The sequence below is a fragment of the Corvus cornix genome, chromosome 7 (genome assembly GCF_000738735.6).
Source record: "Corvus cornix cornix isolate S_Up_H32 chromosome 7, ASM73873v5, whole genome shotgun sequence".
NCBI classification, from domain to species: Eukaryota; Metazoa; Chordata; class Aves; order Passeriformes; family Corvidae; genus Corvus; species Corvus cornix.
The window spans coordinates 20577909-20594418 of record NC_046337.1 but is presented as its reverse complement, the minus strand read 5'-3'; the positions used below and the strand labels follow the sequence as shown (position 1 = coordinate 20594418).

The 16510-nt window shown below is 40.1% G+C and overlaps 1 protein-coding gene across 2 annotated transcripts in view; it reads right to left on the bottom strand.

Moving 5' to 3' along the window:
- The window catches only part of METAP1D (methionyl aminopeptidase type 1D, mitochondrial), a 47371-nt gene extending 31694 nt beyond the window's left edge, over positions 1–15677 (bottom strand). Inside the window, exon 1 of one of the 2 annotated variants that reach the window (XM_039555166.1) lies at positions 15581–15677. In XM_039555166.1, coding sequence (XP_039411100.1) covers positions 15581–15629 — 49 coding nt within the window. In that variant the 5' untranslated portion in view covers positions 15630–15677. Of the gene's footprint in view, positions 1–14835; positions 15458–15580 lie in introns of those variants that run through there. The other variant, XM_010406780.4, reaches the window with a different exon arrangement.
- Between the last annotated feature and the right edge of the window lie 833 nt (positions 15678–16510).

Below are 16510 nucleotides of genomic sequence, written 5' to 3'. Positions count from 1 at the left end.
AAAAAGTGCACATGGCTAGCAACTTTGGGATGAATACCTTCATAAAGTAAGATTACATTACTACTCATTCGGTAAAATTGACAGCTAGTAGTAATTCTTGCCTTGTGTTAAAAGTTATTAATTACTTGTATTGTCCTGTTTTCACATGAAAACACAAGTTATGTTAGGACAGTAAGTCTTTACTGAGAAAACACATACGTGTCCTTTGCTAGAGTGATGAGTCTAAGGTTGGGGAATTACATTCTCTAATCCAGATTTCAAAATATATGAGCAGAGAGGTCTAAGAGTTTAGACCTTTTTCTGCTAAACTGCTGTGGCGGTGGTAGAAATAAGCTCTTATTTTTATTTCAAGAAAATGCTCTGCACAAGGAAGATGTTCTAATCAAGAGCTTGCTGCAGATAACTTGTAGCATCCTGATTAAAACATTTATTTTTAAACCTGTCAGTCATTACTATGCGCTATTAATGTGTAACTTGGAAGCTTATTCATAAATATGTGACATTTGGGTCACTGAATGAATTATAATGACAGAATTATGGATCAAATTTGGAAGAGTACAATATAATGTTTGGGAGATGTTTTAAATTATTTTTAAACACCTTTCACTTATCTCCTCGGTTAACATTTACAAAGACCACTTTTTAGCATAAAAATCCCTGTTTATCAAACAGTGATACAGGAAGAAGTTGTTTACATTTTCAGAAGTACCAACATACATCACTTATGACAAAAAACCAAGCACTCCATAAGAAATGCTCAATCACTGTCAATCATACACACTAAAATATACATAAACCAAAGCATGTGGTATGAAATGTATTAGATTCAAACTGAACACAGAATTACAACTACAACAAACAAAACCCAAATAATTACTAGTGACTCACAGGCCAATTTACACATCTCACCAAACTATTGGAAAGGTAGGTAACCATAGAAACCTGTCAGCCTAAATTCAGTACTTTAAAATTTGTATTTAGTTTAAAATGCTGACAATTCTGTTTCTATTTGACAAAATCTGTATTTTTAAAGGCTACAGTTTCTGCTTTGGTACTTAAATAAATGCTTAAAATGATTTCATCTCTTGGTTACTAATAATTTTATTTTTGATATATTTTTTATATTTGATTTTACCCAAGTAAAAATTGCAGTTTACTGTCGGTAATATAAAATGTTAATATATTTTAATATTGCAAATTAAGTTCTAACATTTCTTTAATGACTGAAATTAAATAACAATATAAAACAAACACTTCTGCACTTACTATTAAATGTTTTGCATATAGACTTTTTAAAGCTGCACACTAGCAGAAAAAATAAATTACTCAAATTAACTGTTAAAGCTGAAATGCTAATAGCCTTTTCAACTTATAGTTCTTTTTCACTGACAACTGCCATTTGCATGGCTTAAAATTTAATACTATCATTAGTACTAATGTCCTATATTTTACTTCATAATCTAAATGAGTAAAATATTATTTTTGTAGTTCACTGGCTCTTATACTTAGGCTATAATGTTCAGTGTGTATTTCATTATGTAGATGAGCAATGGATGTTGTCTAACATGATTTAAATGGGTCAACAGTATTTTCCTACTCACATTAATCATCCAGACAGCCACACACACAAAAAAATAGCCTTGAAAACTAACCTAGGAAATCTCTTTTTATCACTGACTCTTCCCACCACTCCAACAACAGCAAACACATGCTCCAGGAGACGGGAGCCTCGGAAACTGGGAAGCCAAGGCTGGGCGCTGCTCCCCTGGCCAGTGCACAGCTCCCGGCGCTGCCGGCCCCGCTCCCTGGGCTGCCCGCGGCCCCGTGCCAAGAATGATTCTCGTCCTGCGAAGTTCAATGGGAGCTGTGTGTTGACAAACTGAGCAAATCTGAATCGGCAAAATTCATTCTTGGCACGGGGACACACAACTGTGCTGAATGCAAAGGCGCACTGCCTGCTCCGCTGCGCTGGCAGCCGGCTTCTTCTGGCATAAACACACTTGTTAGAGCTCCCACTAAAGTCAAAGGACACAGGATGAGGCCATTTATTGCCAATTGTTTATAAAACACATCAAAATTAAGGGTTCTATTCTCAAGCAATGTAACTACCATCTACGGTCCACTTCATATATGGCATACTGCAAATAAAATGCCAATTTATAAATAACATAGCCCTTCTGTAGAAAGGGAAGCTGTTCTAATAAATGCTAAAGGAAAGAACATAAGTATAAAACAGGCAGAAAGTAACAGGATGATTGTGTACCAAACATTCAGACTCATTTATTAAAAAAATACATTATTAAGCTAAAAAAAACCAAACCAAAACAAAAAAACCAAATCTAATTTCTGAACTATTTTCACGAGGTTATTCACTCACTTTGTACAGTTTATTGGACTATTCCACTGTCTGATTTTCTAAGCTAGATAAAGAAAGGAGTCTTTGCAAGGAATTAGGTCTCAAACTCCTTTTCCTAGACTGAAAAGTCTTTTCCTTTTTTCACACAGTCTTTTCTGCACAGATAGTAAATCTATAAGAAGAAATAAATGTTTTGCTTTCCACAAGATGAAGATAATCTAACTTGCCAGCTAAATAAGACAGGCACTTCTCCTGAACATACTTAGCTACCTTGTCTGCAAAACTGGGCAGTAATCTATGAAATTCTCTATGGGGATGTCCACTTAATCAATTACTAATTTGTAAACTCAACTCAGAACTTTTAGATTCAGTCAATTACACGCCAAGAATCCTGCTGCACATTTTTTTCACATGGAAAATGTGAAGTCTGTTTCAATCTACATGCATGCCCTACTGAAAAGTGATGTGCCTGTGAATTTGAGTTTTACAGCCCTGGCCACAACTTTATAAACGTCAAGGCTCCTGATGTTTTCTGCATTCAGTAGGCAAAGAGCTACAACAAAGTTGATTCTGACATGGCTGTTCCCCTAGCAATGGCACAGTCATTGGAAGCGTTATGCCCATGCCTGGGCCATGCTTGCTCATCCTGCAGTGGTTGGTAGTCCATTCTCACTGCTTGTCACATCAGACAGGACATGAGAAAACCGCTGCCTTTCCCCAGCCACCCCAGCTGATTGTTTTCATCTGGTTGAACTTTCAGCTGCCAACACCCCACCAACCCATTTGCAACATCCATCTGGTTCCCACAGCTGGGGATACTGTTGCAGCAAGCCCTGCCAAAGTCTGTCCACCAGCTACATCATTCTGTATCTGATTTTCTGAATCAGCTTTTACAGAAGAGTTATTTGGACAGAACAGCATCCAAATGAACAAAAACAAGACTGTCTTTATCAAGCAGATTTTAGAAACAGTCACTTCTGCAATCTTTGGTTTGCTCTGCAATTAAATTTTTGCCAGAAAACATGCATTAGTTAAGAAGAGTACTCTACAACTCAAAACTAACAGACAACATAATGGTACTACTCAGAAAGCTGCTGGGACAGAGCTATAACAGCAAAATAATTCTTGCTGGTACAACTTGATCTTTTTGAGCAACTGGAAGAGAACTATTCTCATGAGCTGAGCGTCTGCTGATTTAGCAGGGTATGTCAGAGCATGAACAAACCTTTGTAAACCCAGACAAGACCCACTACTTTATTTACTTCTTTAAAGAACACACATTTCTGCCATGACTCATAGGAATTATGTTAATAGTAATCAGTGCAGAACAACCAGAAATGGGTTGGAGAGGTGAGACCTGCCTAGCCACCCCACAGATGTTAGCTCAAAAAGCACATGGCAATGACATTAAGCCTTGTCATCACCTACCATTTCATTCACAAGGCATGGATGTGACTTGATGCTCAGATCTGAACAAATGGCTGTGGGCAACACTTCCTCTCAGCGTCAAACCAGCATGTCTTTGCGAGAAGCCTATCCACTTTGTCCAGCGGAAAAGTCTACTCAACAAGTCTAGATGAGTTTACAAGCACACTCAAGAGCTGAGAAGTCAAGCAGAATACAAGCAGATCTGCAGTGACTGCACCATTTCTTACATAAAGCATCTCCGTTTTACAAGGAAGTAAGCTAGGAGTTCACTGTTGCTTTTGTCCAACTCCATCTTCACCTGTGTCTATCAGAAAATCTGAGACTCAACAGCTAGAATTCATGTGAGCAACAAACTTGTCATTTTCTTTCAATGTTATGCCACATCTGTTGACTTTCAGATTTAAAAAATACATAAGGCAGGACTGAATTTAAATTTATGTACAAGAAAGCATGAAACAGATAATCTGAGAAGTGTACACATTTCTGTAGAGAACATCTGATACGCTGTAAGTATTAACATACAAATTTAGATCGTGTTCATTACTGCAATAGTTCTTCATGGTTCAAAATGAGCTTGATCTAAAATGAAACATAGCTTTAAACAGGTTTTAACAATGAATACCTGAAAATAAACATCTTTAAAATGTGAAAGCTAGAGACTTTATAGAGCTGGTTAGAGTGGCTGGATATTTATAATCTAAACTCAAAAGACAACAGTGTGACTTTCAAAAACACTCATGGAAGTTTTCTCAGGCTGCACACTACAGAGTATGTCTGCCAAAAGACCTCCAAGGAACTCTGAAGAGCCCTTTATTCTCCTTTCTAAGGCTTCCATGCAGCAAGGCAGCTTGTTGAACACTTGGTTTTCAACATTCTCCTTTTTCTTCAGAAATTAAGAAGGGAAAGACATTACAGATTTGGAAAGGACATAATGTCTAAAAGGATAACGAACAAACTTTCCATACTTTGTTTCAATGTCATAAAACATTTCCAGTGTTTTTCACTCAAATAATTTTTTCAATATGAAGTATCTTGAGGGAATTAAAAAAAAATAAATTCAAACTTCCCTTGTACTCCAAGGAACAGCCAGTTATCATGCAGATAAAGCCCTTTGCCAATGAACAGTTCAGTTGGTAACATTTACCAATCATTTCTCCTAGATAATTTTAGAAACATAGCAATATAATATAATAACTATGACAAAACAGAGAATTCTGACACTTCTTATTATACTAAACATAGCCACATACTATATTTTCCTGCCTGAATTGCATCCAATAAACTACAAGACCTTACTCTGTGGTATGCAAATTTTCATGCATACTCTCCTGCATTTTACTCCTACAGTTAAAACATGCACTACTGTGGTTACATGACACATCTTATGAAGTGAAGGAGACTGCAGTTAAGTAATTATATATGACTGTGAATCTATTAAAGATGAGGCATTTGTTTCTTTCCCATCTCTAACCCAATGCAGCAAACCCAGACTGGGGCTAAACGGAATATTTAATTATCCAAATTGGACAGACTACATGGTGCTGATACATAACAAACAATGCGCAGTTGTTTTCAATTTGTGACTTGACAAAACCGGGGAATTTGATAGCAATACTTTTATTTAGAAAGTAAGTTCATTATCAGTTTGTTTCAGCTTCCTACATGGGAGTCCACACTGCCACTAGAGGATGCTTACAAAAACCAATGCTCAAAAAGCTTGAAGAACAGTGAACCAAGAGGTCACAGCTAGGGAGGTGTGCTCTCAAGCACAGGGCAGCTTTGTCCCTCCTGTTGTTGGGCAGTGTTCTTGCCTGCCTGCCAGCCACTTCACTGTGACATTTTTGCAGAAGCACCCTGCAGAAAAGCACCATACTGTGCAGCACTGGCTGGCAATGTGCATCTGGGGCAGGAGGTTTCTCAGGGAAGGAGTGCCATGGAAGCCCCAAAGTGAGGGATCGGTAGATGAAGGGCTAAGGAAACCTGTGTCGTGTGGCCACTGAGCAGAGGAACATAGCTTTGATGGCAACTGCAGACACAGACGTAAAGGTCAGGGAGAGAAAGTCTAAGTGTCAGAAGAAGCATTTGGAGAAACAAAAAAAGGCAGAAAATGTGGGAATTTGGCAATCAAAACACAAGTCATAAAAAGAGGGTAAAAAATGACCAACTGAGAAGAAACCCTTATAAAAAGCCCATGATTTTAATGTTTTTAAACAGTTCCTTTCAAAAAATCTTGAGTCTGTTTTCACTCTAGATAACACCGAAGGCCAGTGGTATGACCTCAACTGGTGAACAAAAACTATAAGTGACTTTTCCTAAATGGAAACTAGAACTTGACTTCATACCATGCCTTCATACTTAGTGAGTTATAAATTGCTTTAAATACTGGCAGGCAAACAGCCATTATGCACTCAAGAGCTCATACATAATAATACTTAGCATTTTTATAGAGCTTTTCATCTTCAAAGTGCTTTACAAACAACTCATTAATCTCAACCAATGCACCTGCAAGGTAGATAAATATCTGCATTGTAGGTGGAGAAAGACACACAAATTTCAGTGACTCATGCAAAGCCACGCACACTACCAGCACCAAATATCCCTAGCTCCTGGCTCCTAGTCCATGTAGGACCTGAGCCCCACTCTGTGTTGACATCATACCTTCTCTTCAGCCACACAGCCATAGGAGAACTTGTTTTACTGTGAGGCAGTGGCAGAGTGGCAGTCTAGCTGGACACCCTCCCTTTTCCAAAGCTGGTAAGTTCCCAAAGACTGCTAGCTCCCACCAGGATCACCAACTCCAGGAAGTGGGAAGTCCATGAGATGCCAAAGTGAGATTCACAACATAGATTCTCAAACTGATTCACCACCAAGCAGTGAGCTGGAAAAGCCTCTGCACTGGCAGAAGCCTTTGCCTCTCTCCCTATTTATTTCTAACTGCTGCATAGACTCCAAAGCGGGAGATCCCTGCAAGTCAGACAACAGAACCCTGAAGCCTGTGGCCTCTGAGTATTGCCACAATTCAAGGAAACAGCTTTACTCCTCTGGTGTTCTCTAACTGTTAAAAACTTGTAATGAAATTTTGACTTCAAGAACGATAATTCTCTTCCCTGTTGGTGACTGAAAAAAAAAATCTTAATGTGACTATATTGCATGATAATACTTTTAACTTTTTTGAGTTTTAAAAATATATGATATCATTATTTTTTTAAACCTTGGAAATACCAGGAATGTCAAACTTGAAGCAGATGAGAAACGTGGAAGGTGTGAACAATACAATACCTGTGCTGTGCTACAGCAGACTTTATACTCCTTTACACAGAGAAAATGAATAATGACCTTTTAGTAATGACATCTTTATTTCAGATGTTTATTAGTCACTAGATTTAAATAAATAAATAAATTTGAGAATCCTTATCTGTTCAGTCTTCACATTTGTGAAACCAAAGCTTAGTAAGTTCTCCAGCCACTGTAGTTCCTCCCTGGGTAAACAGCTCATGTTTAAAAATGTAAGTCAGTCAGACAAACTGTTATAATAACAGAAAAACAAACCCCACTTTTTCTTAAGATATCAAAGAAAACAGTCTTTCTACAAGTAATGGTACAACGTGCTAAGCAAACATGAGCAGTAAAAGATAAATGAATGGCAAAAATGTATGAAGCTAAAAGAACTCTGCCAGTCTGCCCAGCTGACCTGGGTATAAAAGATAGAATAAGAAGAAAGAAGCAGCCTTTAATTACTCTTCCCCACCTTACTGTTTTAAACTTATAAAGAAAAAAAAATAACAAGGCCACATAATCTGAAACAAAATGAAGAAACAACTCCTGATCACTATGCAGAAACTACAAGTTCCCCACATTTAGAAGACATTTAAGCTTATTATTTCATCGATTTAAAGTGAGCTTGTCTGACTGCCAACACCATGCTTTTAAAAAAAATGTGTCAAATCTACAACTCCCAATGGAAACAAAGGCATATAAGAGCAAACTAAAAATAAAACATACAGGAAATGCAATTAAATTTAATTACATTGAACACTAACATTCATTCTGCAATCATAAAAAAAGTCTAAAAACATTTTCTAAATTAAAAAATCCACCATAATATTCTACAGCTAAGATACTATGCAATCTTTATATAAGGCAGTTTTTCTTGCAGAACAAAACAGATTAAAGAGCAGCATACAAGAACAAAATTAAAATATGCAATTGTATCCACTAAACTCTGGAAGCCTAAAAATGATGATGCAGTAAAAAAACACCCAACATCATAACAGTACTGCTGCAACATTTGTTGTTATTTTGTTTAATAACGCGTCACTTCATTTGTACGCAGTAATGAAGAGATGTCACAGCAACTTCTGTCTCTGAGTGCTCTATTCTTTCCTGCTTCTGTTTTCAGGGTAGGTTAAAAAGAATCTTTTCTCCTAATCATCAGCAAACCAGTACCAGATTTCACTTGTGGTAAAGTATGCTACCCATCAGTACAAGGCAATGCTACATAAGAACAGCAAAGAAAATTAAAAAAGCAAGAGGCATGGTCTGAATACAGTTTTCTTTCAATTCCCTTGGGAATCATGGTTCTATAGGTCTTGAATTCCCAGGCAGAGGGGATCATGTTCATCAGTTATGGCAGCTCCTCTGGGCCTAAGTCCAGGTAGACTGCTTGTCTAAACTTGATGAAATATAGGCGCCATCAGGTAACAGCAGTGGTCAGGGGGACTCCAGAAATGTGTAACTGAAAACTAAAAAATGAAATTAAAACAAGGCTGCAGCTAAACAGCCTCTTTCTACAGGATGCAATAACTGTAAGGCAGAGAGTTTACAACATACAGATTGCTCCTTATATACATTCTCCTGCCTTTTCACATAGATAATATGAAAGTTGGATTGGGCAGACAAGCATATTTTAACAAACATTGATTTTAAATAGAAATGCTTACGAAAGAAACCACTGTGACAAATATACATGGCTTGAATAGACAAAACATTAAAAAAAAAGTCAATGCCCTGTAACCCACTCTCTGTCCCACAACATTACTTCAAAATATTTTCAAATTAAATTTTAATGCTAATAAGTATTGCTAGATCAACAGCACTGGGATGTGGTGTCTAGAAGCACTGCAAGCTACACATGATGGCACATCACCATGTCAAACTGCCAAAGAGAAGAAGAGGCAACAAGACTCTCACCAGATGTGCATTTTGAAGTGCTATAGGAATGTGCTTGTTTGGGAGTGAAGAAGGAAGGAGGAACCAAAAAAAAGGGGAATTATTCAATCCGCAGTTGATAAGATCATTTTAACTGGGTGTCCTACAGATGGTTTTAGCACAGAAAAGGTCTTTTCAGACTGCATACATGATCAAGCACTACTCTGAAATCACAGATTGCACTGGACCAGCAGGACTGTCACAGAAGAATGCTCAAAAGCTCCTAAGATTTTGCTTAAATTTACTCCTGATTCACAACTGTCACAATCAGAATCATGTCTGCTATATCCGAATATCATGGAAAGGAAAACCAGCTTAGATTTCATGACACAGACCTCCACTGCGGTTTTAGAACCATAACAGGTTCAAAACCAGAAGTAGCTTGTCTTCAAGGTGACTTCAGCCAAAATTCACATCTCTTCAAAATAAAAAAAAGAAAATACCATGACAACATAGAAATATTTTTTGGTAGCCTCAACCTTACACTCCAACTATAGCTATACATAGTAAGCCACACAAGAAATGAGGGTAAGTGTGCCAGACTGGCTCAATAGGGTTTCTCCTGCACAGCTAGAAAACACTCACGACACACAAAGCCCAAACTTTACAGGTATGTGGTATGTTGTTTTTATGTGCACCTAAAATTCAGCTTCTAGTCTAGGTAGGGTAATTCAGTGCAAAAACTTGAGCAAAAGAAATTCTATACCTAAATCTAGACAGCCACTTTACCTATGTCCACTGCTAAAGTGCATTTGCCTTGTAACTTAGGAGCAGCAGGCACTAGGGCAGGCTCAGGCTCTGTTTCATCCTGCTGATGCTGTGCTGCCATAAAACTCTCCAGAAATTACTCCCTTGGTGCTAGAGTTTCTCCATCCATCAGCTAGTGCTCACGATTTCAGCCCCTTCTGTCTGCCTTAGCTATCTGCACTGTGAACTCTCAGAGCCAGAAAAATTGTTTTACTGTATGTTCACAGGACATTTGATCCTGTGATTTTAGGGAGTGAAGCTACCTGCTCTAAAATACAAGGTAATTCACTATTTGAGGTCCAGAATTTCTTTAGGAAGGATTCAATCCTTCATTCTTTCTCCTCAAATGCTATATATTACTCTGAACAAGCTTAGAGACCACCAGAGATTTGTCATATACTCTACCACTATTCTTGATGCTTTAAGTAACAGAACATGCAAGGACCAAGTAGCCAGACACGTCACAGTTTGATCGCGCACATAGGCTTGGCAGGGTCATCTTCCAGCATAGATTTTAGGAGCCTGTATTTTTGTTCCCTTTAATTTTACCTCTAAAGATTGTGAAGTGCTATCCTTCATTTCACTGATTTGCTGTATGAGTATAGAGGAGGTTAAATCAGTTATTTGGCTCTCTGCAGAACAACACTAAGCTTTGTGTTGGTTAACACTGCATTTGTGAGCCTGAAGAGTAGAAGACTGAAGAAACACCAAAAGGAGAGAAAAAGTTTGCCACCTGTGCTGCCCAGAGGCAGCACTGAACTGCGTATCTTGAATTAAAATCACAGACTGACTTTCCATTTCAGACTTTCCACTCTGTTACAGGGTATTACGTTGAGCCTTTGCTTCTACATCTGCAGCCAGGTAAGGAAACACCAGACAAGGACAACAGACTCTGGCAGGCAATGTAGAAGTTGTGCATGCAAACAGTCCTCGCTCACAGATATGCCCACATCCAACTGTGAAGACAGAAACAGCACTGTAAAATCCACTTTGGAAGCACAGCAGCAAGACAACTCCCTATGATGGGGCATCCCACTTTCTTGCTAGAGTCATTCCCAGAGCTTTCTGTTATTTTACTTCAGGATCAGTAGCCTATGCACAAAGCTGGACAATGACCCTTCAGCAAATCACCACACCAGGGCAGTGAGCTTCTGCAGATGGCGGAAAAGTGTCAGAGCTCTGTGATAGGAATGGAAAGAGGAAGTAGCTCTTTTCTGCTTAGGGGAAGCTCCAGGTGAGCTTTAAGGAAAATTCTGCAAAATGAAAAGTGATACATGCAAAATACATTTTCAAAGAAGGTCAATTTTGCCCGAAGGCTTATGGCTAGGCTTACTTTCCTTAATTTCTGGCATGTGAAAATGTACCTAATACATTTATCACAGACTAAACACTGGCAGATACAGGACACTGCCTGGGATCTGGGCACCCAAGATATAAGGCATGCAGAGCAGAGAAAGCATTTGCAAAAAGCTGAAACTAAGTACTCTTCAGGAACTTGTACTTAACTGTGTCTCTGTGTGGATTTTAGCTGTAACCACAATGGTGACGCCCCGGTGCCAGGTCAATGGGCACCTTCCTACAAAGGAGAAAAGACTTCTTAGTCTGAAATGAATGGCTACAAGAGTAGGTGTGGGTCAGTAAAGCTGTTGATGTGGCAGAAAATGTTGATCTTCAGCAGCTGTCCAGGACATCTGCTAATGACTTTCCTTCATTTAAAGGCAATCTTAGCTAATGCTGAGAAACCTAAGCTCACAGAGAAACCACACCCTACACATCCACCCACAGCCAGAAGTGATAGATCTTGTAAGAAAAAAACACAGTGTGCTGCCAACCATACATTACCTCTCAACTGAGAGAACAATTAAACACTTTATTGAAAGGGGAATATTTTTTCTCTCATGCCTCAAACCATGAAAGTGCATGTCTTCCCCAGAGCTGCTGCACAGTTGAAATGGGAATAATTCCCCGCCTGACTGATTATTTTCAAGACAGGGATGAAATTACCTTAGGATCATTAAAAAATGGTAAAAGTGTACTACAATCAAATGGTTTGAACTTCTACCACGCATCACTTGCAGCTCATAATGCTAATATTAAATTCTGGAGACATGAGTCTGTCTACAAATTAATGGAAAATGTGAATTAATATTTTCTACCAGCTAATTGCCTAACTCATATATTGCACAGTGCAGACAAGCACATTTGATCTTGAAAACTCTCTTGCACAAGTTCGAAATAACTTTTTCTCATTTGCCAAAAAACTTTAGAATTACAAGAAGTATTTAATTGTAAGTCCAGAATACCAGGAAACAGCCAAGTCTCCCCAAAACTGTTATCTGGATATTCTGTGCTTAATTTTTAAAAAAGCATTAGCTTAAAAGTACTGGAAGTTATTATAGGTGAGGATTAATTGTTTGAGTTGTACATTTCTGAATTTCTTTAAGAGTGAGGAAAGTACAGACGAAGAGATACTTCTACCATTTGAATATTAATAGTGCTAAGAAGACTTTTATGATTCATTCTTAACACAAGAGTAGTATGTAGTAAGCTGAAATTTGTGGTTTAATATTCTTATCAAAGAGCAAGCTACAACAATTAAAAAAAAAGAAATACAACTCCTGTTTCACAATGCACCATCAGAAGGAAACACTGATTCAGTAGCATATGGCAGTAAAAAAATCTGAAATGCATACTTTGATTTCAGGAAAAAAAAAGAAAATCACCTAATTTTGAGTCCTTTCACTTCCCCTTAGAAATACTGAAAAGTTTGAATTTTGTAAAACCATGAGCATTACCAAGGTCTGCAGATTAAAAAAATGCAAGAAATGAACTGTATCAGAAATACTGCTCGTAAAAGATTCAGTAAAGCAGGTACTTTATTTATTGAATCACTTCCCAGATGGAGACCCCTTAGCACACTTTTGTACAGTAACACGCAGAGTTCAACATAAAATGGCAATTTAAAAGTTGATTACCAGTTTTACCATCCTAAATGGCAAAGCCATGTCTGACCAGAAAGAAAAACTACGTAAAATGACACGTCTGCACTCTATCTAGAGCACATGAACCAGATCACTTCATATTGCCTTAGTCTCTTGCTACACCATCTTTTATTAGTCCAACTAAAGTTTCTAGCTTGTGTAATGCTTCAGAATAGTTTGATGATTTTCATAGAAATACCCTGCTGGAGAAGAGTTTATTATTCCTTTAATATATTCAATTTCAGCTAACCTAACTATGAAGTATAGACAATACTCAACCATGCATTACTGACAAGGCTTGTGAACCAAACTTGTGACCTATATGGCCCAAATAAGAAAAAAAAAAAAGAAAACAAACCAGACCCCAAGTAATTTCTGATGAGATTCACCACTTCTGGGCAAACCTGAAAGTGTGAGGCTTTGAAGTTGTACTGCAACAGAATGAACTCCAGCTATGTCCCCCTGCTTTTATTAAAAAAAAAAAAAAAAAAAAAAGTTTAAAACCCCATTTAGGTATTTCCTCCTCATTTTACTAACAGAGGGGAAAGAGTAACAGTCTTAGAAAAATTTTGAAAACAAACATCTCTAAAAGGCTCTGTAGTAGTAAAAGAAGAAGCATCTCACAACATCTCACATTCTGTGGTGCTGGAGACAGCAACAGCTTCGAGCCAGGTGCAGTTTGTGAACTACTAGCAGGTTTCCCACCGAGGAGCCTGCGGATGAATTCCCAGTTCCGCAAGGGGCTGAACGAGGCAGCTCAGCCCCTTACCAAGCAAACAGCCAGCCTAGGAACACAAACTACATATCCAAGGGATGTATCACACCGCGTCAGTCTCTACTGACCTGACTTTAAAAACCCGGCCCACAGTAAGTCACACAGATTATTACAGCATACTTATTCATCGTTAAGGAAGCAAGATCAGAAATCACTTATATCAGTATTTATCACAATAAGTAACTCATTTTACATGGGATGTCTTCTCATCAATTATTTCCCTGGGGCTCTAAGCCCTGAAATTTCATTACAAGAAATTAGGGGCTTCTATTCTACAATACTTTACCTGTATGAAATAAATAGATCTGTAAGAGATTACTATGCTTTAAATCATCTAAGATAGAACTGTAGATATAAATGCAGTTCTTTCATGTCTTCTACTTTATTACCAATAAAGTATCACAGATGCAATTATTATAACACCTGAAACTGTGATAATATCTAATTAGACCGTTTACAAGCCAGTGAACCAGCACACAATCCATACTATTTCTAACTACAAACTGTGACAGTGACTTGATGTGTCTGTGTTCTGGATGTTTCCTAGTTTTCTTTTACAAAACAGCAAATTTAATTCACACTTCTATGCATCACCTGTAAAATTATTTTTGAATACTTTTCAAGAAAAGGTGACAGCTAAAATGCAGTTCAATCCACTGCTAGTCCACTCTGAAATGTAGCATTCCAGCATGCAGAATTTCACAAAGGTTTGTGGAAACCACTCACACCCTAAAAGAGCTGTGTGCCTTCTTTTGGGGTTGAAAATGTTTGAATTCTGACACTAGCAAGGCAGAAACTATTCAAATAATTTCCCCATATGACTACTGAAAAGTACTTTTTAACTTCCTAATATGTTTCAGTCAAATAATTTTCTTTTTTTTCTTTTTATAATAAAGAGCTTTTTTTAGGCTAGCCTAAGTCCTTCTGATACGTGGAGGAAGCATTTAACACATATACAAACTTCCAAGATCTCTCCTGCTCCAATGGACTTATGTAAAAACAATTCCATAATAAAGAAAACTTTCATCATTTATAAAAACACATCAGCTATATTAAAACAAACAAACAAACACACACAAGAGGCTATAAAAAAGTAATTTCGTTCAATTTAGGTAGAACAGATATCCTTAGGTGAACAGAAACCCAATTTAAATTACTTTCGTCTTTCAGTATTTGCAAATTAAATTATACTGAACTGTCCAATTCGGAGAAAATCGGATTTAGTTTAATCAGTCTTGTCTTAACTATGACAGTTTAGCTTTCTCAAGTCTCTGTAAAAGCATATCCCCTAGGGAAGCTCAACAAGATTCGATGCCTGAAGGGAAGGTAGGAAGGCTTACCAAATTTTATTCGCTTGGTTCTTTTAACTGGATGACAGACATTGGGTTTTTAAGTGCGCATGGGGCTGAAGACGGATGTAGGATATGGGCACATAACCTTCGCTTGTGAAAGGTTATGTGGCAGAAAAAGTGCTTTTCAGAGAACCTCAGGGCACGGGGGACAACGGGCGCTGAAAAGCCATTACACCGACGGGCATGCCAGCAGGTAAGAAGTTCTGCAGTTGAACGGGTTGGCAGAAGAAACACGTATACTTATGTTAGATTACTTCAGCAGCAGAAATCACCACAGCAAAACTCAAGCAAAACACTCCCGCAGCTCCACCGCACCGCGGGGGCCCCGGGACGGCGGGAGCTGCCGTGTGCCGGCCCCACGCCGAGCACACCGCCGGGGGAACACGCCGGCGAGCGAGCACACCGCCGGGCGAGCACACCGCCGGGCGAGCACACCGCCGGGAACACGCCTTCACAGAAGCCGAGACTTGACAGCTGCGGCCGCTGCTGCGAGGTCCCGCCGCCACACGCCGCCCCCCGCCCGGACGCCTTCGCGCGCCCCGGCCGGCGGAGCACTCTCTCGCAGCCCTCGGCATGCGCGGCGGGACCTTTCGCTCCTCGATTTCAAAGCGAGCGCCAACTGAGCAGCGGCGCGGCGGCGGCCGGCGAGAAGGGCAGAGCGGCGGCCGGCGAGAAGGGCAGAGCGGCGGCCGGGCCGGGCCCACGCCTCACCCCGGCGGCGGCGCGCACTCACCTCCGCTCCGCAGCGCGCGGGCGGCTCTGGGCGCCGCCATGCTGCCCATGTGAGGCTGTCACGTGGCCGTGTGTGGCGGCGGGCCGGGAGCGCCCCCTTCCCGCCCTCGGCCGGCGCGAGCGTGGGTGTGAGGGCGGCGGGGCCGGATCGGCGGCGGGGCCGCATCGGCGGCCAGCCCGTAGCGCACTGCGCCGTGCCGTGCCGTGCCGTGCCGTGCCGGGCCGCGCCGCGCCGCGCCGTGCCGTGCCGTGCTGTGCTGTGCCGTGCCCGCCCGCTGCCCGCAGCTCCTTGGTGCCCGGAGGTGCTGCTAGCTGCCCTTCTGGACGGCCCCCATCCCGCTCAGCTCGACAACATCCCTAGCGGGATTGGTGACTGCACCTTCCGCCAGCGGCAGACATGGCAGTGAGACAGAACTGCCGAAAGTGGGACTCGGGCCCATGAGTGCTGGAGTTACCTCATAATTTCTTTCCATTAAAAATTAATCAAAACCCAACCAACTAACCAAGTAAGCAAGCAAGCAAACACCACCACCCTCCCCCGCAACTTGTACTTTTGTGAATAAAATACTCACTAGTCTTTATGAGCTAAGAAGGGATCTAATTAATGCAAAGAAATGCCTCGAAGGCAGGTGCCAAGAGGATGGTGCCAGACCTTTTTCAGTGGTGCCAAGTGACAGGATGAGGAGCAATGGCCATAAACTAAAATACAAGTTTCACCTCAACATGAGGAAGAGCTCTATGTGGAGGGTGGCAAAGCACTGGAGCAGGCTGCCCACGGAAGGGTTGGAGTCTTCCTCTGGAGACATTCATAACCCACCTGGATGCATTCCAAAACGTAGAAGTTATACAAATATCCTTACATCCTCACACACGTAACAACCTTTGTATCCTTACATACGTGCATGTGTACACACACAGTGGTAACCTGTGG